The 23,219-nt window shown below is 36.5% G+C and overlaps 1 protein-coding gene and 1 long non-coding RNA gene across 2 annotated transcripts; both read left to right on the top strand.

Annotated features, from left to right (window-relative positions):
• Positions 1 to 1,651: 1,651 nt before the first annotated feature.
• Positions 1,652 to 16,082, top strand: rictor (rapamycin-insensitive companion of Tor; the record flags this gene model as incomplete). Its single annotated transcript, XM_017621880.1, has 18 exons — positions 1,652 to 1,880; positions 4,703 to 4,889; positions 4,961 to 5,319; positions 5,400 to 5,553; positions 5,646 to 5,750; positions 6,876 to 7,080; positions 7,182 to 7,385; positions 7,461 to 7,822; positions 7,884 to 8,060; positions 8,462 to 8,670; positions 9,432 to 9,726; positions 9,793 to 9,956; positions 10,878 to 10,882; positions 11,235 to 11,408; positions 11,486 to 12,056; positions 12,143 to 12,493; positions 12,558 to 12,655; positions 12,882 to 16,082. Coding segments are annotated over 18 exons (6,347 nt in total), but the record flags the coding sequence as incomplete, so codon positions are not given.
• A 2,832-nt stretch (positions 16,083 to 18,914) lies between these two features.
• LOC108367297 (uncharacterized) lies at positions 18,915 to 20,363 on the top strand. Its single transcript, XR_001848233.1, has 2 exons — positions 18,915 to 19,255; positions 19,667 to 20,363. It is a non-coding gene; the product is annotated as an uncharacterized LOC108367297 (long non-coding RNA).
• The last annotated feature ends 2,856 nt before the right edge of the window (positions 20,364 to 23,219 follow it).

The raw sequence follows: 23,219 nt of genomic DNA on the forward strand, positions 1-23,219 counted from the left end.
CTACATAAATGGATGCATTCTTCACACACACACACACACACACACACCTACATGCATACATACAAGCTGCCATGAATGCATTTTTTGCGCTATCTGTGTTTGTGCGTGTTAAGTTAAGCATTGTCGTTGCCGGGAAATGCGTGAGCGTTGAAGGGACGCACTTCTTTCCAACCCTTCTTGATGCGTACATGCATTTATGTACATTTGTATTGAACGCTTGTGCTTAACTCAAGCCTTATACAGTATTCATACATACATACATACATACATACATAGAATGTGGTAAGGAAGGGCGTCATCTGTGTCGTAGGTTAGTGCCGTATTAAATTTCTATGTACGTTCAATGCCCCAATGAAATTTAAGTTAAGTTATTTCTTTGTTTTTATTAACTTTCACACCTCGAAGTGCTTTTGGATTCCCAACACTTTTGTGGTCATTCAATATCTTAGATTTTTTTTACTGCTTGGAAATATGTACATACATATGTACACTTGTGGCCAGGCAAACCTTACCACCGCTTAAAAAAAGTAAAGAGGTGGTTGAGGTCGTTAGAGTAGCGTTCACGACCCGAACATGTATTGGATATTTCGCCGTCGAATTTGGCCGAGTAGGATTATTTCTTCGGATGCTCCCTTCACGGCGATTGGCAGGACAATATTGTTCCCTGGGCTACTGGTTTGGTAGGCAGCTGTGAAGCAGAAAAACGGCGAACCTATCGGCCAAAAATACATATAGCGCTCAAAACTGCTGCTGTGCTTAAAGCACAAATAATAACGCGTCCATCCTACTGGCATTACGGGCAACGGGGAGGCCGACAGACTCATGCAATCAACCGGAAGCATGATCTGCACAGAACCAGCAGGCACAGTGTCGGACCTTTAGCAGATTACAGATTAGTCTCTTGAGGCAGCTGCCAAAATAGGATACAACAAGTGCTCCACTACGATATTCGTCAAAATTGCAACCGGTTTCCAGAGAATAGCTTTTGAAAATTGGTCAAAATTTTAATGATCTCTGTGGAGCCAGCCTAATCTAACCTATGCTATTAAACAAAAAAAGCCCCGAAACTGTCTTAAACTTTACCAACAATGTTCTTCAATTGATTTTATTTATTTTTATTTTTTATTTTTTATTGAAATTAGAAAACATCACACTTCTTCAGTTCAGTGGTGACCACTGAGTGGTCTCTTGCCAAGCTAAGTTAAACTACTTATATTTTCCATAAACTTTTGTTATGGAAAAAGTTTATTTTGTTATGGGAAAAGTTTCTATTTGTGTTTTGCTGAATCCGCCAAAAATTTGTCTGGCATTCCAGCTTTATTTTTACAAGGCTGTAGCACTACACTTATTGACAAAAGATTCCCGCGGAAAGAATTGGATAAAAGAAAACTAATTTAATTTAGTTTTTCTTACAAATTCGATTGGCCATTATTTTATATTTTATATGCAATTTTTTAATCTATTTTATGGTTTACTTTTTATTAAGAGCATTTCCCGTAATTTCCATTCATATTTTATTATTTGTATTTTTAATTACTATAAATTTATGAGTGTACATGATTTTAAGGTTCACTACAAACTTGTAGCGCCGCATGAAGAATAAATTATATTTCTAATGCCATATTTCTTTCTTATTTCTTTCCCTTTGCAGATCCACAAGATCCCGACGATGATTATCGGCTGGATCCAAAGAAATCCAATGCAGAGAATGCCTATGATATCTATACGGCGCTATGTTGCCGTGACACACGCGACACGAAGCGCCTCGTTTTGCTTAATAGGTTGGCCACACTTTGCCAGCAGCAGCAGCAGCACCACCAATCGGAGCAGCAGACTGCGAAAAGCAATTTAGGGTTTAACACGGAAGAGTTGCTTTATGGGTAAGTTTTTTATTGCCTTTTCCTTTTTTTATTGCCTTTTACCTTGCATTGTAGTTGGATCAAATTATTTAAAATAAATAACGTAAAGTTTAGCAAAATATATTTTGGACACGCCAACGCTTGTTAGGCTATTCTTGTTTGGCTATTAATATAATTTTTTTTTTTATTTGTCACCTTTGGTTGGATTCTTAGTAGTGCCGTAAGCAAAATATAAAGAACCATTTAATTTAATTTCTGTCTGCTTTGTCGGTTGCGTCTAACCGTCGAAGAGGCTCCCAAATAACTATCGGGATATCGCTCAAAATACGCCCAGTGTGCTGATGAAACGGGATTTGCTGGAGACAAATCCATGTCCAATTTGATAATAACACTGAAGTCGGTCTTACGCAGTAGGTGGGTCACCAACTACACTTCTTATCGTCTATAAATCGTTGTCGTCAAACTCCTAACGGTAGGCCAAGAAAACGTCTGTCATATTTTCCCAGTGCTGAGAGATGCGGCACCGTCACCCAGATCTGGAAGCACCTAACTTATTTTTACGACCTTAAAAGCCTTTAATTCCTCAATAATATTTAGCAATATTTGAGCTCTTGAGTCAGCCAGACAGGCGTCTGTGTTGTTAGGCTAGAGGTGATACAATGCTTGTTCTGGTTTGTTTTGAGACTAGAACTGTTTCACACGACTCCCTGATAGTAAAGCCTTCAGCCAGAAAAACTACTGACCAAATTAGGTGGTCGAATCGATTTTTCGATGTGGAGATATTCAATTTTTGTCCGTGCTCGTACGTAAGGTCTTTCCATAAACCGTGTTCCCTCAACCTCAGGCACTCTACAAAAGTACTAGAATGATTAACAAATAACTCAACCAGTAGCATATGATGGCTGATGTTTAAGGCTTCCGTTCTACATTATAATTGCAATGCAGGCTGATCTTTGTACTCTGGAAAACGTTGTATGGTCAAAGTTAGTCTCCATGGCTTTCCAATAAACCAGCGAACTGTATGCAATTATTGGCAAACCATCATTTTGCTCATCCATTACTTAAGATATACACCATCCTTACCCGTATAGCATAGACAAAAGTGTAGATTGTGCAATTATCTATAAAAACTGTTGTAACATTTTTCTTCCTAAGTATTACCATTCCTGAGATATAGCGATTCAAAAAATGGTGTTCTCCATAATATGCGCAATTTTCACTGTACTTGTGGGGTAGTGTTTTAAGTGGTGTTTTTTTTTAGCGTTTCTTCCCCGGTAGGCCTACTCCACGACTGTTTAACTAAATAATATTGCATGCAATAAAAATAGTACCACTGGAAGTGATGAAAGCCATATGAATTAAAAATAATTAGAGAAAACTATTCATCTAATTGTAAATTGCACTGAATCTAAATATGAAGGCAAAATATCATAAACTACAATAGTTTTTGAAATATACCCAAGTTTTGGTTTTTTGAGATGTAAAAGAGTGGACTCACTTAATTGCATATAANATTCATCTAATTGTAAATTGCACTGAATCTAAATATGAAGGCAAAATATCGTAAACTATAATAGTTTTTGAAATATACCCAAGTTTTGGTTTTTTGAGATGTAAAAGAGTGGACTCACTTAATTGCATATAATTTTTTTTTATAGCTTTCGAATCTAAAATAGTGAAGCATGATCTTTCATAAATACAATAAGACCCTGCTAATCGAAATTGAATAATAAATGTAGCAGTTATGAGCACTTAAGTGGATATACATACAAAAAGTTTCTATACAAATTTATGATTTGCATATTATGGAGTATACACCTTTTACTATAATTTTTAAGCGCTATATCTCAGAAATGGTAATCCTTAGCAAGGAAAATGCTATAACACTTTTTATAGACAATTGTATGATCTACACTTTCGTCTCACCTATTTTTATGATAAACCGTACCATTTGGCTGAAAAATGCAAAAAAGCAATTTATGTAACCTTTAACCTTGCATACATTTTTTTGCAGACGTGGGATCGATGGGGACTTTTGACATTTCATTCATAATGGTGTTCGCAATACTCATACCGAATTATTGTGTAAGCTTACCCCTATTCATTGAGCCAACTTGACTGGGCTAAATGCTGTCACCATACTAATTCAGACTTGAATTCAATTGAAATTGAATAAGAACTTATTTGAATTAGTATGGTGTGTGCTTGCCGACGACGACGTAGATACTACATATGTAGATGTCCAGGCTAGTTTTGCATGTTCCCTGTATTCTACGCCCTCTGGGCATACATGTAAGCAAGCAAAGCACGCGAGTTTGCTGTCCGTGGTAGCAGAACAAACTATTTTTTTTATTTGATTTTATTATTATTTATTAAAAAAAAACAACTTTAATTACATTTAAAGAAATTAAAAGTAATAATTGAAGGATCTAAAAAAATTATTGAAAAAATTTTTCATCGTGGGATTCGAACTCACGACATCGCGGCACGCTTAATCCGCAATACTCTCAGGGTACTATTTTGATCAGATCACCTGCTCCGTTAATCCGAATTAAGTCTGTCTATGCTATAAGACTTCGCGGCATTAAAAACTTTTAGATCGTTTTTTAGGACTACCTGAAGAAATAAATGATTCCTTCTTCTAATTAAATAAATCTTTATCGAACTTAGTTCTTTGTTTCACTTTAATTTATTTACATTCAACCTAAAAGCAGTGTCACACGATTGGGCATTTGCCTAAAATTTGGTGCAAATCGTATCCCAATCGTGTTAATGCATAAATATTTTTCTTTATTCCAATCCTTAACAATTGATACATTAACATTTTTTCTAAAATTTTTAAGACTGAGCGCCTCACTAATTCACACATTTACGCAAGTGCGCGCTGCCGCTTTGCGCGCCATTCGTTATGCGCTGGTGACACCGCGCGATGTTAAAATCTTTAATTCGATGCAACTGCAACATCTGATATGCCGCTCTATCGATGTGCTACTGAAAAATGACGATGAACGTGTGCAAGCATTAAAATTGGTAAGTAAAAATGCTAGAAAAGCAGACAAATTTGATTGTTTTTTTTTAATCTTTCCATCCAATTCTCATAGATTCGCAAAATGCTTGCCATTTCTCCGGCTGATATCAATCCGGTGCTGGTGCGTTGTTTGGTGTCACTCGCCGATAGCGGCATCGAAGATGGTGATAATATGTTGCGCGCCTGTTTGGCAACTCTATGCGAATTTGCGGTGCTGAATCCTACTTTACTGATCGTTTGCGGCGGCGTCACAGCTATCACGCGCAATGTTCTGGAATGCCACAATCCACGTATTGCCGAGAGTTTGTGTGGCGTTCTACTCTACTTGCTGGAATGGCCACAGACGCGCAATATATCGGGTGTGCGTCTGGATTGCCTCGCGGCTCCATATTGCGATTTTACATACCGTTTGGGTATCATGGATAAAAATAAGTAAGCATAATAGCTTGGTTTACATAAGTTAGAACAAAAGTGTTCACTAATTATTTCCTTTTGTTATTTCGCTTCTCTAGAGATGCCCGCGAGCTGCGTTATACCAGTTGCCGGCTAGCGCTGTTGTCGGTACTGCGTAGCTGGACAGGTACTATTGAGTTCTGTAATCCCAGCAAGCCGTCAGGTTTGAAAGCAATAGTGGATACGTTGTATCTGAATCAAACAGAAGTTAGAGTAAGTACAACATTCTGATATTTACGTACTAGTTAGTTTTTAATTGTGATTTCTGTCATGCAATTTAATGTGTGGTTTTATTTACTTTTCAGAAAGCAATAATGGACTTGCTTTATGAGCTTTTAAATGTTCCACAACTACCCTGGACGGATGATTATACGATAGCGCTGCAAACTGTCGATCCATCCAATTTTCAGGTAATCCATAAATGAGAAAATACTTACATATATCTGTCTTCGTATGGAATAGTAGCTTATGTCTGAAGGCTGGCTTTACACTTGCGAATGACTCACTGGCGCCGAGCCGTTGAAAAACTTTTGTGCAACATGCAAGAAACAGTTCCGATACTAGCCAGTCAATATTCTTAATAAGTCTCATCAAAAAATTCCTTGTCGCCGTTTTAAGAATAAAGGGAATGGTGCATTATACTAAAGCCAGCTTCCCGACATAAGCTACTTTTACATACGAACATAGATATGTATAACTAGCAAATACCCAACGTGCTTAGCGACGCTTCTTAAGCATTTGAAATGGCGTTGAAAAGCCAAAAAGTTTTGTAAAGTAAATAGCCTAAGGCTAGGTTGAATTCATTGGAGAGCGAACGCCCCTCCACACGTGTGTAGGTCAAAAAAGGCCAGTTGTGTTACCATCTAAAGGTACCCCAATTTCTTTGGATGATCTCATTATCAATTTGTTTACCCTTTGAACCTTGCCGATGCTATTATTTCCTTACTTCAGATGTCTGCAAAGGTTTGCAAAAATTGTTTGCATGTATGCGTAATCGTCTTCTACTTAAATCTGGTCAGTGGCACATTTTCTTCCCACACCTAGCCTCTTCTTCATTTCTGTTTACACTTAAGGGCATAGTTCTCCGTTCATATCTCCTTTCCTTGCAATTGCAGTTTCGCAATTACCCTCAGATTTTTTATTTGTTTTTGTGAGGGTAAAGCTTTAAGAGCTGCCTGGCTGATCTTTGATCGAGACTTCTTGCTGCCGAATAGAATTCATTAGTGGCAGTTCAGGTGAGAAAACTTTTTCTCCGATTACCGCCCGCTCTAAACTGTGTACTTTTTATCGAAAGGTAAATAATTCGATATAAGCGACACCTGCCAGGTAAATTCGTTTATAAAATGTTTATCTTCCGTTTTTGAATACCAATTAAATCGGATCCTGAAAACCTTTCCTCATAATTACAATAAAAAAAGAATCAACCGAATGGGTCCAACCTTTTCAGGCGATTTTATTCCAAGCGTAAATGTGTAGAATGATTTTTATTTACGTACATACACACATATAAACTTATAAAATTTTCTCATTTTCAGGATGCATGGTTGCTTGAAAATGGATTTGTTGCCATGGAGGGCCGTTTTATACTTCCAAGTTTAGCATCACGTGCGCCAAATGTTTGCGAACAACATTTGTCTTTATTGCTATACTGTTTTCTAGAGACTGGACTGTTAAATGCCCTCGTCGAGGTGATTAGGTCGAGCGATACACATCTGTCAGTGCGAGCAACTGTTTTAATTGGTATGTTGTTGTTGTTGTTGTATGTATACATCCGCTTTGAAAATAGTAGTATCGTTTTCCTTGTCTACCATCTAATTACACTTTCCTTCAATTGTTTGTAGGTAAAATTTTGCATTTAATGCATACACATTTGCCGGCTGATATTTGTAGTACCAGCCCGGCATTACCTACACTAATTTCACATGCAACTCAGGGTAATCAAAATGCAACCGCCGCAATATCAGCTTTACAAAATTACCAAAAAATGCTACGTAATCGTCCTGCTTCATGTAGTTTATTTTTGGATAGTATTATACAAGGGGGCTGTAAGTCGACCATCATAATCTGATGATACACATTAGGATTACAATCTAATGCAACATATCCATTCTCAATTTTAGCGTTAATACAGACCCGACTGTTTCGCCGTGAAATCAACGCGCAAGATCATGCGCGTTCGTTCAGTGGCAATGCATTACAATCATCTGCACTGCCCGGTCAACTTACCAGCGGTGGTACACTGGGCATCGCTGCTGGCGGTGGTCTCTTCACAGTCGATCGACAGCGCCTGGACTCGGTGTCTTCGAGTGATGAGTCGAACACGCAGCCATCTTCATCGCGACGTTCAAGCTTTCGGTTTAAGCGAAAACTGTTACCTTTCTTTGAAAACCAGCGGGTGGCAAAATTAATACGCGACTCGAATGTATTGGCCTCGCCTGATGGCAATGGTTGGGATTGGGAAATTGTGATCACTATATTGCGCGTAAGTAGCTACTAAATTATTGGTAAAATGAGATTCTACATTAATACTTAATCTTTTACAGTCAAATTTAATGCGTCGCGTTGATGACACGGTCAATAATTTTTTGAAATCTCTTTTGGACTATTACAAACCGAGCAAAAACCGTTTTTCACATCAGCATTTGGTACATGGAAGATCAATACCAGCATTCGTGGTGGCGGGACTGGATTTCATTGATTGGCTTTTGGCCAGCCCGATGGTATGTTATAATAAAAAAAAATCCTTATACATCGAAAGTTTTGTGAGATGAAAACCAAAGGAATTTCCAGTTAGAGCTCTAATCGGAATTCAAAGTTAAAAAATGAATGCGCCAGGTCCACATTACGGCAGTGAAACTGCTTTTGCATCTTTCCTTGTTCGTTACATACTGTAAAGTTTATATAATACGTGCCGATTGAATTGATAAAATACTATGCCAATGTAAAAGAGAATCAATAAAGGCTTTTATTTGATAACACAAATTCACAATAAAACTATTGGCGGATGAATAGCGCATTTATCTGCCTATACTCTTATTTTTTTAAATTAAGGTTTAGCTATCCTATACAAGTTTTTGGATATTTTAAACAAATTTGAAAATATTCCATCTTTTATTTACAGATGGAAAGCATACGCATACTCACAGACTATTTTTCGGACATTAGCAAACAACTACTAGCGGTGAGCACATCTAATCGTGTGCACGATTGCCTATTTAGTCCACAACACATGAAGGATACAATGTGTCAGCAGTATTTTTTATACATTGGCCGCATGTGTCGCGCACAAAAGGGCATTCGAATATTAACTGACACAGCTGTATTTGAACAGTAAGTTNTGTCGCGCACAAAAGGGCATTCGAATATTAACTGACACAGCTGTATTTGAGCAGTAAGTANGATGGTATGTTATAATAAAAAAAAATCCTTATACATCGAAAGTTTTGTGAGATGAAAACCAAAGGAATTTCCAGTTAGAGCTCTAATCGGAATTCAAAGTTAAAAAATGAATGCGCCAGGTCCACATTACGGCAGTGAAACTGCTTTTGCATCTTTCCTTGTTCGTTACATACTGTAAAGTTTATATAATAAGTGCCGATTAAATTGATAAAATACTATGCCAATGTAAAAGAGAATCAATAAAGGTTTTTATTTGATAACACAAATTCACAATAAAACTATTGGCGGATGAATAGCGCATTTATCTGCCTATACTCTTATTTTTTTAAATTAAGGTTTAGCTATCCTATACAAGTTTTTGGATATTTTAAACAAATTTGAAAATATTCCATCTTTTATTTACAGATGGAAAGCATACGCATACTCACAGACTATTTTTCGGACATTAGCAAACAACTACTAGCGGTGAGCACATCTAATCGTGTGCACGATTGCCTATTTAGTCCACAACACATGAAGGATACAATGTGTCAGCAGTATTTTTTATACATTGGCCGCATGTGTCGCGCACAAAAGGGCATTCGAATATTAACTGACACAGCTGTATTTGAACAGTAAGTTTCCAAAACTGTTGATATTTTGAGTATTTCAATATTCACATCGACATTTTATTTTAAATACCCCATTCGCAGCTTAATCAATTTAGTTCGCAACACAGATTATGTCTGCTATGTGAAGTTAACCGTCTCCGGTCTAGACTACTCTTTAGAATCGGTGACACGGAAAGTGCTGGCGAAAGCTTTAACTTCAGCAAAAACGCGTAGTGGTCGCTTATATGCCACACAATTTTTAACGGTGCTATTACGTGCACGTCTACACAATTTCGAAGTCTGGGGTATACCGTTGATAATACAGCAAACAAAAGATCCAGACCGTAGTGTGGTGCTAGCAGCATTGGATGTGCTCGAAGAGGCTTGTCATGAAAAGGTACTTAAACGAAAGGCGTTGCTTTGAGAACGTAGTGTTAAAATGTTGTGTTTTCTATTCCTCAAGTATTATCTTGAAGAGATTGTTAGCTCATGGCCGAATCTTAAGTCACTCGGCGATGTTGGGCGTTTACTAATGGCACGTTACTACTCTCTTTCACGGGGTTTGAATCATATAAAATCGCGGAAACAGGATGAGATTGAGTACTGGAAGAATGGCTACAATAAGCGGTAAGCAGGGAAACNAATAAGCATATTATACTAACCTTCTCCGTGGAAAAATATATATATATACCAAATTTCATAATAATCGGCCCAGACACACACGACCAAAATGTATTCAATTCTAATGAATGCTATGTGCGGTACAAAAAATACGTGCGGCAAATAGCAAAAACACACTCACTTAACCGACGCACCGCACACACACGCGTTATCGGATTTCAACCAAACTTCACAGAAACCTTTGCCAAAGCAACACCAACAATGTGTGAAACTTTCATTGTGTTCCTTACACGCGTTGCTGAGATTACCGCGGACAACGGCACACTTTTTTTCGGCTTAATTTTTATATATATAGATTACATAGCCAGTCGGGGATTTGATGTTTAAGCTCGATCATCGGCATATTTTTGTAACCTTTTTTTCATCTGATCAATGTAGACCCCAGTTCACTTGAACAGACACATTTTCTTTTCTTTTACTTATATCTTCACTTGTCATCTGAGATGCCTCTTTTTAATATATTTTTGTAGAATCATGAAGAAAAGTGGTAAAAATTGAAAGAAAGTAACTACTTTGTTTATTTTCGTGTTTATTCCGCTTTTTATCTCGTAACGAATGAGGTGAATTTTTTCTATACAAACTGTAATGTGGAGCCCGTATTTTTGCATTTATTTTTATTGAAGTTGATTAAATAAAAAACTTTTTTCATGTTTACATTTGATGTGTTCATTTCATTTAATTCCCAACAAAAGTCCATAAAAAATATTTTCTCAAACAAAACCGTATTGGAGTGAATGACGGCTGCTGTAGCCGAGTGGTTAGAGGTGCGTACTACCACTGGACCTGGGCTCTATCCTTGGTTCGAGAAACATCTAATGATGCTTTCTTTCCTAAAAATATGTTGGCTCTCTATTGCTCTCTTCTTAGAATTTGTCCGTAGAGGGCACTGAGAAGGCCACATTCTTCGGTAGAAAGGAAAATGCCATACATTAGAAAAAGTTTGTTCTAACACCGGTCGCCCCGCGGTAGGCTGTGGCAAATCTCCGATTGTATGTATTTCTGCCTTGCCAAAGCTCATAAAATCCATTTGCCGTTCGATGGCGGTGTAAAACTCTTTTACAAATAAAGACACACACCTCGGCCAAGCACTTTGCAAAAGTGTTAGCGCCAACTGTTTTACTAACATTTGTCTTTAATTTCGATTGCAGTTATCTGATGATTTTTATTTTATTTTTTTCAAGCAGATCAAGCAGATCAACTTGTTCCGCCGTATTTGTTTTGCAGTATACATATTTATTTGCGTACTTATGATTTCCTTTGCCTTTCTTTTTAGAATTTACGAAAAATTGGTAATACTAGCAACAAAATGTGTTGTGTACTCTATACGTGCCACCTGTTTCAGTGTATTGGGTTTGATTGGCGGTACAAATGATGGTGCAAATATACTTTACAAACTAAGTAAGTTGCTTTTATTCCATTCAACGTCATATTCTTCTTTCACTTACTCGCTAATATTTCTTTTTCAATCTATCTAGATTGGTTGAGTGTTCGCCATGATCGCAATACAGTGTGGCCAGTGCACCAACCTGAAGATTGGATGTCCAATATTTACACACCGGTACGGCATCATTACGAGGACATGCCCCCATACAATTACACGGGCATTGATGATCAAATCGATGGTTCCTATACAGGCAGCTATTGGAATTTACTATTGAGTAGCAGTAGCACAACTGGTCATGATGGCGGTGCAGCTAGTGCCAGCTCAGAGCCACCAGACGCTGCGAATACTACTGCGGAAAGTAGTAAAACAGGGGATGATGTTGGCACAACGAAAGTACTGCAACACCAACCGCCGCAACAGCAAGCGGTTGCCGCAAAGTCAAAAACCTTACCGGAAGGTACATATATGCGTCATGGTAAACATCAGCGTTCGTTGTCCGAATCAAAAACTACAGATGTGATTAGCCTAATTAGTGGCACAGCCATTGGAGCGATGGGGGTACATTATCCCTCGCATCGCGTACGTTACAACTCGTGCACCGATTCGAATACATCGGGCGTGAGTAGTTGTGAGTCGGTGACAATGCGAATACCGCCTGTGGGGTGAGCACTTGTTTGCATATTGTTTTGCGTTCGTAATAAGACTTTTAACATTGCAAAACTCTATTGAATTTGAATTAATTTTGCAGTGATTTTCAACAATTCCCCTTGAGTCCTATACCGAGTATGTCGAATCTAGTTATCGACGTGCCGCCACAAAGAAGTCTCTTATTGCGTGGTACCTCCTTAGTTGGTGCTTCATATCTTCATACCTCTCTCAGTCCGGCTGACATAAAGGGTTACGCACAGCTGCGTTCATTGCGAAAGTACTGTCGACCGATGGTCTCCGAATCGGCGACAGATGTTTACGATATCATCGATCGTATTGAATTTTTGTCACTTGGTTCATCAGTGATGCGACCTCGAAAATCTTCTTTCGGTGAATCACAGCGTCGTATAAAAGTGCGTAGTTTGGATAGACAGTCTTCGTTGCGCATGCCGTAAGCTATTAATATTTTTATATGTATGTATATAAAGAACTTTGAATTGATGCATTCTTTTCAGGAGATTGGATTTCGAAGAGTTGCAACAAGTGCCACTGCCGACATTAGCCGCACCAAAGTTTCTAGCACAAAACGACTCGAAAGGTCCTTGCTATGCAGGTAGTGTACCCAAAAAAATATAGATATTTTACGAGATTGAAATTCTACATGATCCTAGCAATTGAACGCTTCTGTGCTGTTATAGTTATAGATACGAAAGATATATTCAAATTTTGTGTCGACAAAAAATACTGGTTTTATTGCCGATATTTTTAGAGACATCCATATATTATCCAAACAAACCATATTTTAAACCTTTTTAAACGATTCTAATTGCTGGTTTTAGGTATATGTCTTCCGAAAAATCTGCTCGATCTCTTCCCCACACGCAACCTCGCGCGTACTTATGTCTCTCGCAACATTCAAGATCAGGACCTAATGGGTATAAATTTGCTTACTGCAAACCAGCAGTTCCTGAATGATTCTCTCAACAATGAATGTGGTGGTGACGAGTCTTCAGTTATTTCGTCGCTCTCTGATGTCTCGTCTGTGAGTAAGCGGTCAAAGTGGTTAGGCGCAAAACACGGACGCAATAATTGTCTTCATTGTTCGCGTGTTCGACGCAATCGTACTCATGCGCAACGTCTTGATAGTGATGCAGCCATATCAGCAGCTGCAGTGACGTCAGCAGCCGGAGCTGCACTAGCGACAGGTGGTGAACTATATACAAGCAGCGGTACGTTGGTTGGGGCAACAACGGCGTCGCACTCTGCACGCAGGGCGAATAAACAATCGCTAACCGCTCAGCAATTGCCAGGCACACAACAGCAATTGCAGAGGTCACAGCCAGCACAGCAAAATGCACAAAGCTCTTCAACTATACAGCTATCTGACATCTCATTCAACTCACCCGAAAGTATACTCAGCGAAGAGAGTATGCCAGATCGTCTGACGGCTAATATTCTATTCCACGTGCAACGTTTAGCGAATCCTGTCAGTGCAAAACAGTCCAAAATGGCGTTATTAGAGCTGAAACAGAAGCACCCGGCATCTTTTCAAGATATTTGCCTCTATTCAGAGGTGTGCAAATCATTGGGACGCAGCAGTTATAGGATGAATGCACGTCGTTTTTTACAAGAACTGTTCCTTGATTTAAATTTCGACTCGTTTTACGTAGAACCGGCAGATATACTATTAAATAAGGATAAGGACTTTGGGGCGTTATCGGAACGAATAGAAGCCGAAAGAGCACAAGAGCAGAGCGTAAGTATCCGTTCCGTGAAGGTTATGAGTAGCACGTCCTCTACAATGGGAATTGGTGCCGCTGTTGGATGTGGACATGGTGAGGCAAGCGGTGGTCCGTTTAAGCCATTGACGGCGCAGGCATTAGCGGGACTAAGTTACTTGCCTACTCATAAGACGGTAGCGCATCTCGGTGGCAAATTACAACCACTAGCTAGTGTTTATGAGGCAAGCTGTGAAAATCTATTACAAGATGGCTCAACAAAGCTTGATGCAAGCACAAAATCAAAATTAAAAGGTGATAATACGCAAGCGGATAAAATAGCTGCGCGATCGAAGGCTAGAGGCCTGGGCAACACATCAGCGTCGGTGAGTGTTGCTTCATCGTTAGGGCGTGATTTTAGAAACGAACTGCGCATAACCTCCGACAGTGATGAAAGCGATTACGAAGATACCAATCGTTCCACACAGTGGATAGCAGCACCATTGGTGTTAGCGAATGAAGACTTTGATGAAGTTGACGGCGTTGCCATTCAACGTTGCTCCATTACCCCCGCCTCCTCGACGACTGCAGCCTTCTCTTGCAATACAACATGCACAAGCACAGCCTCCAGTCAGCCGACGATTAGCAGCAGCAATTGCAGCAGTGAACAAACGACAAACAGCAGTAATCGCAGCAGTATTTGTACAGTAAGTCGACAGCCAACGATGGTCAGTGGATTCGCGGACATCAACGTGCAACGTACCACTACAAATAACAACAACAACACAAATGCCAATGTGAACACCAGCAGTAGTAGCACGAACTTGAATGCGAACATAACCACGAGTTTGAGCAGCGGCAGCATCAGCACGGGCGGGTGCGTTGTCGGTGGCGGAGTCGGCAGTGATGACAGCAAAACCGGTGGCACGGTCATACTAGAGAACCAAAACAAAAAGTATACACGCGGACGTTTTTATACGCTTGAATTGGACTTGAGTTGTACGAAAAATAAATTTCCCATTACAGATCGTAGCCGCAATAGTACGAATTGGCAAACGGAAAGTACTGTCGCTGCTGCTGCTGCTGCTGCTACGAGAATGCCCGCGTCATCTGCAGCCGTAACAACAACAACAAGTGTGCTTTTGCGGCGTGGTGGCCGGGCGGAAGATGTCGGAGGATGTAGAGGGAAGCCAACGGAAAGCGCATCAGCGACGGGACCAGCTTCGAGGCAAACAGAAAACTCACTCACAGCTACATCCACGACGACGGCAATCACCAAAACGAACTTCCATTATAGATTGCCAATCATGCGGCAATCGTATACAGCGGGCATAATGCCACAAATGCAATACACCAACATAGATGACAGTGGTTGTGGCAGTGCCATAGCCAATAACAGCAATACTGGTGTAATACCTGACAGCGAAGTTGCGCTTAACCCGGTAACGGTTGAGAATAATGCTCCTACCAGTAACCAGCCATCAAATACAACCACCAGCAATACAACGCTAACAATAACAAAAAGCCTGGCGGCGTCTTTGGCGAAGCCTATCGGCAGTTTGTACTGTGAAAAGCGATTGCAGGCTCTCAAAATGGAAACCAAAGCAACTGACACCTAAATGTTTAGGTTCTATATTGCCGTGGTAAAAGTAGCGAATATTAAACCAAAATCAACACTTAGTTTTTTTTTTTGGTTTCGTTTTCGTATACACTCTTTTATTTGTTTACTATTTGTCAGTTTATTATAACATAAAATAGGTATTCGTTTGGGTTTATGTCATTTTCAATTGAAATTAAGTTCTGTGAAGCGTGCGAGTAAGTACAGTCTGTGATAAAAAAAAGAGTAATTTTCTTTATCAAGGCGGGCTAGTATAGGTGTTTAGTGAACGTTGCCGAGTTTTGGGGAAACTAAATACTGCTAGCGTTAGTGCTAGGAGGAAAGTAAGTAATATCAAACAAGCGTCTACATATATTATTAAAATACTTCTGAACTATTAAATTTTAATTTTTTTTTAATATTAGGTTTTGAGATTGGCGTTATTTTCTTTTGAGTTGAAAGTTTTTTATAGACTATCTAAAATTGAATATAAAAATATGCAAATAAAATTATATATATTATACCTTATGTATTTAAAAAAACATGCTTTTCCTTTTTCAAAAAATATTTAAAGTTCTATTTGAACTAAAACATTAAATTACAATCTGCTCGCCTTGTACTTCGAAAGCGTTTTTAATAGGGCTTTGCCGGCAAACATGCTGCTACATACATATATCAAGAAAAAAACTTTAATTCAATTTGTTACTTGTGTTGCAACCCAAAATTCTAAAATATAGTATTTGTATAAACATATGTATTTGTATAAAAAATGTATTTGAAGCAATGAAAAAGGAGACCCAAAACTAAATCACGGGGTAAAAACGCATAAAGAAAGTCAGGCCAGCGTAGGATATACGGAGATTACAAAAAACTTGTTTGTTCTTTGTGTATTCTGCATTCACCCAGACTTACATACAATTAACATAAGTAAAAGCAGGGAAACGCATTTGATAATAATTTGAAATATGTATGTTTAAGTACTTTTAAAGTAAAAATGAATACTAGGGTTAAACAAACGTAAATTTGGGGAAAGGAGTGTGCACAACGAAAATTTATTTGAAAAAAGTAGGTTTTTTTTCTAAAAATTATGTTACCTTTGTTTTATTACAAGCTTTTATTAAGTTTCACCTGTGTGTAATAAAATCTTCCTATAAATTTTTAAACAACTTCACGATGAGCTAGATACTTTTAACTTCAAACATGGCTCAGAGCTCGATAACAATGCAACATGAACGATTAATTAATCCGTAGGGTGGTGCAGATGTCGGAATATTTGAGAAAACCCGTATTTATGGTCCGATATGGTTCATATTTAGAACCTATAATACTTTGATGGAAAAAATAACTGAAAAAAATTTAGCCGTCGAGGTCCACAAATTTCTAGTAAAAAGAAAGAACGTCAATCTTCTTGTGCGCACGCCTTATGTGGTTTTTCTTTCCTTCTCTTTTTCGAAATTTTAAATCAACTACTTTATTAATTAGCTCGGTTTGGAAGGATACAGAGTTAACGATAGTAGAGAAGATATGCAAGCATGAAACAAGAATCGTTTCTTGTTTACTGGGAATAAATACTGCCGAATTTCCACAAATGGCAAATAGGAACGGACTTAATGACCTATTTTTAACTGCTTTTAATGCTCAAATTTGTCATTTAATGCCCGATGGAAATCCGGCATTATAATTCATTCTCTATGTGTAATTTTCTAACTGCGCTCAAATTGCAATACAAACAAATTTTCTTAAAAAGAAATAAATTAAATTTGTTTTATACACATTTTAAAAGTAATATAAACTTAAATGATAATTTGTTTTTTATGTGTACTTTCTTGTTTAATATATTGGTTTGTTTTATGTTGCCAAAATTCAGACCAAATTTGTTTTCTTACAATTCATATTTTATTTTTCTTGTGTAACTACTGATTCATCTACAGTCGAATCTAGGTATAATTTTAACTTCTCTCATTTAATTCTATTGTACAACAGTTGTTCCTCAATATTATATTTCAAAGCAATAGAAGACTGCATATCTGTAGAGGTTTGGCTTTACAATACACATCCTTGGCCACGCGTGCGTTAAAATTGGAGTTTTGGCATTTTTCGTGTGCTAAATGCTAAAACACCTAATATTTTCTTTGAAGCATGACATTATTAACCTGCCAGTAACTGTAAATAACTCTTCTTTTTTTTAAATACGTTGTCGTACAGTGAGCTTAGAGTCGAAAATTAGTAATCTGAAATTTCCAAAAATCTTCTCATCATCATCTTTTCTTTAAATATGTGTTTATTTATGTATTTTTAATGCTAAAGTTCTGAAAGCATCTTAACAAGTAATTTGCTTCTGCTATGAAATTTCGAATTATCATTTAGTGTCTTTTGTATTGGCAAGCCATAAATGAAATTGGATTGTTTCGCCATAAATCCACAGATATGCAAGTATGCATTAACGAGACCTTAACCCAAATATTTTTACTTGAACATTATGGTTCAATGAAAATTGCATTTCCATACAATACATATATAGATAGTTACCATTTTGTTAAAATATTTATAAATACGAATTTACTACGTAGTGAAATTATTACCACAAAAGACAAAAGACAACAACAGAACAAAAAAACTAACCGAATATAACAAATCACAGCAATTCTTAAATAAATACAGATGAGAAGTTAGTTCGCGTTTCAATAATTGTGGCAGTGTTACTTTTTATGAAAGGGAATCTTCCACATAGCCGGAAGCTTTTGGCGACTCAGGCAATATCGTGCGTTTGCTCATCACAAGAATATAAAGGATATATAAATTTAGTTTCTTTCTGCTGCGCTATTGTTATAATATTTCAGCAGATTACACTATGTATGTCACAGGAAAAATATAATTTTCGCGAGGCATACATACATCAAACTGTCGGTTAAGGCAAACTAAAAAAAAAATCTTTATTAGAATTTTCAAATGACCCTCAAAAAATTGACTTTTGTCACGAAAATGGTTTTTGTAGGTTAGAGCATGCAGAATTTTCAGAAGCTAAAAGCTTTTTTTTTATAGGTCTTCCTGAGAATCTCCTTTCTATGGAGTGGAGCGCAACTTGAAAACTTCCTGCCCATAGAAGAGCTTCCAGTAGAGCTTTTGTTGGACGTATGTACCATAGAAGGTCTTTTGGCGGAGTTCTTGTTAGGTGCTTGGGTTTGTTCATGTAAAAATTATCCAGTAACTTGCCAGCAACTCTCCAGTAACTTAATTTCTAAGAATTTGCTGTCATTGGGAAAAATTTCCAAAAAGTACGTGAACGCAAAGTGTTAACCCTCTACTGCATGAATTATGAAGGAGATGCATAAAAAAGTTTTAACTCTGAACAACCATTATTTCCGTATTAATAAACCTATATCGAGAAAAAAACTTCTCCAAGTCATTTATTTTAAATTTTATTTTGCAAAGAAATATATCGTCACCTGAAATGCAAAAGACGTAACAAACATCATCGCTGAAATGCAGTTATAACTTTTTGATTTATATGATGGATTTCATCGAATTACAACTCCCCACATCATTTTATAAAAAAATAAAATAAAAGTATTAGTCACGACTTTCTATTTCTGTTGCGTTGTTGTTACGTCTTTTTGCATTTCAGGTGACGACATGGAAAATTGTATGAGAAGAATAGAAAATAGTTTGATAGCGGTAAAACAATTATTGATTGGCACAAAGAGGATGTGTGAATTAAGAAAATATTTTTTGTTTTACAAGAACAACTTGCATTTTTCATTGGTTCTTCTTTTTTGCAGTTGAGTTCCGCGCATACGAATAGAACGTTTATTTTCTATTTCGACCACGCACACAAAGGTGGGGTTATATTCAAGTGCCATCTAACCATAGGCAAACCAATTAAGTTCCGTTATTCGTAGTTAAAGCTGATGTCACATAAAACTTTTGCTTCGCTTTACGTGACAGATTCGCTTTGACAGATAAGATGAATTGTATGAAAATGCACAAAGCATGCCACATAAATCGTTGAAGCGGCAGCGCGAAGCGAAAAGATGGTCAACTCCCATCTTTTTGCGCGCTTTGACAATCAGCCGGTTTAATATTTATTTTGTTTCGTCCAAATTCGGGTTTTCATGCAGAAACATAAAACTTAATTACATTGCTGATAATTTTAAATCAAAATAATTAAAATCCACAGCAACTTTGATGAGTAAAAAAGCGGTACAACATTGTTTTCTTGGCGTTCATTGTGGCATACCTTTTGCGTCTGGCGCTTTGCTGGCAAAGTTATAAATGTCACGCAAAGCTACAAAGTTTTATCTGGCATCAGCTTAACTTCTCAATGCATTTAACATTAGTTTAACACATATATTTTTAAGCCACTCGTTAGGTGAGAAAAAATTGCCAAATTTGTGACACCGTGTTTGGGTTATTTTGCTGGCAGTAGAGGGTTAACTTGCAAAAATTTGCCAGCATGAAATACTATTCTATGAGGTAATTTCTGCGAATAAACAACAAATTATCAGTTGTTCATGAAACTTGCATATTGTTACGGGTTTTGCGTTCACGTACTTTTCTGGATGTTTTTCTCTGTAAGAGCGAATTCTCGGAAATTATTTTGCTGGTAACTTACTCGACAATTTTTACATGAACAGACCTAAAAACTTTACAACAGCTGACGGTTTGTTTATAGTTGCGTTCAAAGCCGTCATCATAGTTGGAAATCCATCCCCATTTCTTTCACGAATACACTTTTTGTAAGCTGGGATGAGTTATGGATAAACCATTCATTATAAGCCTTTATAAATAATTTTTAGTTCTAAAACAAAAACACCAAAAATCAGAGTTTAAAACCTTGTGCACAATTAAAGACAGTTCTGCCAAATTTAAATAAAATATTGCACTTTTTAATTACACTCTTTAGAAAAATATTGGGTATGCAGTTTTTTTTAGCCTATTCAATTTTAGTACAATAAAGTGCAAGTCTGAGGTATGTAGCTAGGACCTACCAATGAATTTTCTCCATATAAAAAAAAAAAATAGCGAATTTTCTTTAGAATATTTTTGGGTATGTGGTTTTATAGCCCATCCAATTTTAGTCTAAGCGCAAGTTTTAAGCGGCTAAAAAATCGCGTTGATTTTAATATGGAAGAAACTGCGTTAAAAAAAATTGCCAAAAAATCAACGCGAATTTTTAGCAACTTGAAACTTGCACTATTTGGTACTGAAATTGAATGGGCTATAAAACCGAATTCTGAGTATTTTTCTACAAAATCTCATTGAAAAGTTGCAAATTAGTATGCAAATTTATTGAATGAGTTATTTTTATATTTTTTCTTGTAGTATTTATGAACTATATTTTTATAAAAAATTTGCGAAAAGAAATTAGAGTAAAAAAACTTTCCATGAATTGCGGAAAATTCTCTGTGTCAATACTTTTGTCCGGTAGTGTACTTAAAAGTACTTATTTTATCAATTTTTACCTGGTATAAAAGTCGCGCAAACAATGCGTTTATTAGTGTCAATTGCACCCAGCAGCAAGCCATTAAGAGTGGCTGCATTCCAAAACGTCATATTACAAAGCATTAGTCTCTTTTATTTCTAAAACCTCAGCAGCTTGTAATGCCAAATGTGCGCGTCCACGCATGTTAGACTTATTTTTCTAGTGCGGTTTGGAAATAAAAGAGGCTGATGCTTTGCATTTTGACGTTTTGGAATGCACCCAGTTTTTCTTACTGGCAAATTGTTGCAAGTTTAAATTTTTCCAAGCGAACTGTTTTTTTTTTGCTTTCTCAATTTCCCCTAGTGGTCACAAATCAAAAAGCAAAAGACATAGCCTAGACTCGCATGAATTTAAATTTTTTTTACTTCTTTGAAAACAAACCCTGTCGGACGGACACATCAACAACCAAAATGAGATTATGACAAGACCAGGTTTTTGGTCAAAATTCCAGATTTTTAGGGTCATTTGAAAATTTAAAGTATGCAGCTGATGTGTGTATTTATCTATGTGAAACATGGCTGTAACATTAATGCAATTATTGCTTAGCTCGAACACAACCCTAATGTATTAAACTAGCAGTTAAAGAAACTGCGCTACCAAAAAATAGATACGGTACAAAAGCAAATAAAGGGAAAACACAAAAAGGAAAAAAAATAAAACAATTAACATGGTATTACAATCAACTGAATTACATTTGTTGTTGCCACGTAATTAGGGATACTACTTCTTTACACGTTTTGACCATTTAGTTTTTTCTTTATTTATTATTAATTAATTTTTTTACAAAAATGTATTTTATGCCACACTTTTTAATCAGAATTTCTAGCATAAATTCGGTTATGCAATGCAAGTTTCAAGCGGGTAAAGATAGGATTTTAATAATGACGACGTTGCTCATTTTCGACCATACTGTGTATGGAAGAAAGTGCGTACCACCGTCAGCAAAAAGAATCTCAAAAATCAATGCGAACTCTTTTGCTGCTTGAATTTTGCACAATTATACTAAATATTAATGGGTTAAAAAAAACTACATACAAACCCGAATTTTTTCTAGAGGTTCTGATTAAAAAGTTTGAAATTTTGTTGGATTTTGACGAATTTTTATACATAAATCTTATTCGTTGTGGTATAAACTATATTTTTGTCAAATTAAAAAAGCTCAAAACTTGTTAAGAAGTGAGTGTCCCTAATTATATCTCCACCACTGTATACTGAACCAAACAGTTTATGTGAACACAGTAAATTACAATAAATACCTACATAGGTGAAATAAAACAATGAAATAATTAAAAAGTAAACACCAAAAACTCATAACTGCCATCATGAAAATGAATAACCTTAAAATATTAGCAACACTTTGAGCTATTTTGAATATTTTGCAATTATGTACTTTCCAAAAGACAAACAAAAAATGTTTTTTATTTCTCTTCTGCCTAAACTTCTTTATAAGCAAAATTTGCAAATGATTATAGAAATGAGCCGTATATTCGTACTCATCTCCTAAAAATAGTGCAGCGCAAGGGTAAAAACATTTATTTCTTACAAATTTTGTATTTTTGTTTTTATATACATATTTTATTTTTCCCTGACTGTTATTGAAAATGTACAAATCTTGCTTTTTCACATTTAAGTTCCTTCCAGCAAAACACATACAAATATAAAAACACCGACACATGTAAATCCAATTTTTTCTCCTTTTACGGGATAAATTATAAAACGTATTTATGTAAGATGAAGAGGAAAACACCAACAAATACAAATTAATAAATAACCAATGTAACTGCGTTTTTGTTTCCTATTACAGCTACAAAACTCAAAACCTAAATACAAATTGAAATAGTTTACTTATGTAATAGCTAAATGAAAGCAAAATACATATAGATTATTCGAATTTTGTTTTTGTATGTTTATTAGTTAGTATGTATGCACATCTTAGTCTACACGGAGTTTTTCATACAATTACCGTACACACTAGTTTAAAATTGAAAGATACATTGTAAATTAAGTTCTTAGGTAGCCTTGTATAGCGGGATAATTTTTCTATTAAGCGATAAGTTATGTTCTTTCTCCTCTTAGCTGCATACACAAATACTAAATACGCCTACTTATATATGTATATTACAAAACAAACAACGCCTGCATATGTTCTTTGCATATTAAAAAAAGTGCGATTTTATAGAAACTCAAATGCGTTTCAGAGTCTGGCATTTTCTTTATTCTACGTACGTGGATTTTTGTATAAATTTTTAAATCGAAAAATATTTTCGCTTAAAATATAGATTCATGTTGAGCTGATTATGAAAGTAGTATTAAGTTAACGTAATTTAAGTTCTAGCCTAAGCGTAAAAAAACACAATTAAAAAAAAAAAAACATACTAAA

This window comes from Rhagoletis zephyria, unplaced genomic scaffold, assembly GCF_001687245.7.
Source record: "Rhagoletis zephyria isolate East Lansing unplaced genomic scaffold, Rhagoletis_zephyria_1.1 Rzeph_scaffold_02624, whole genome shotgun sequence".
Classification (NCBI taxonomy): domain Eukaryota; kingdom Metazoa; phylum Arthropoda; class Insecta; order Diptera; family Tephritidae; genus Rhagoletis; species Rhagoletis zephyria.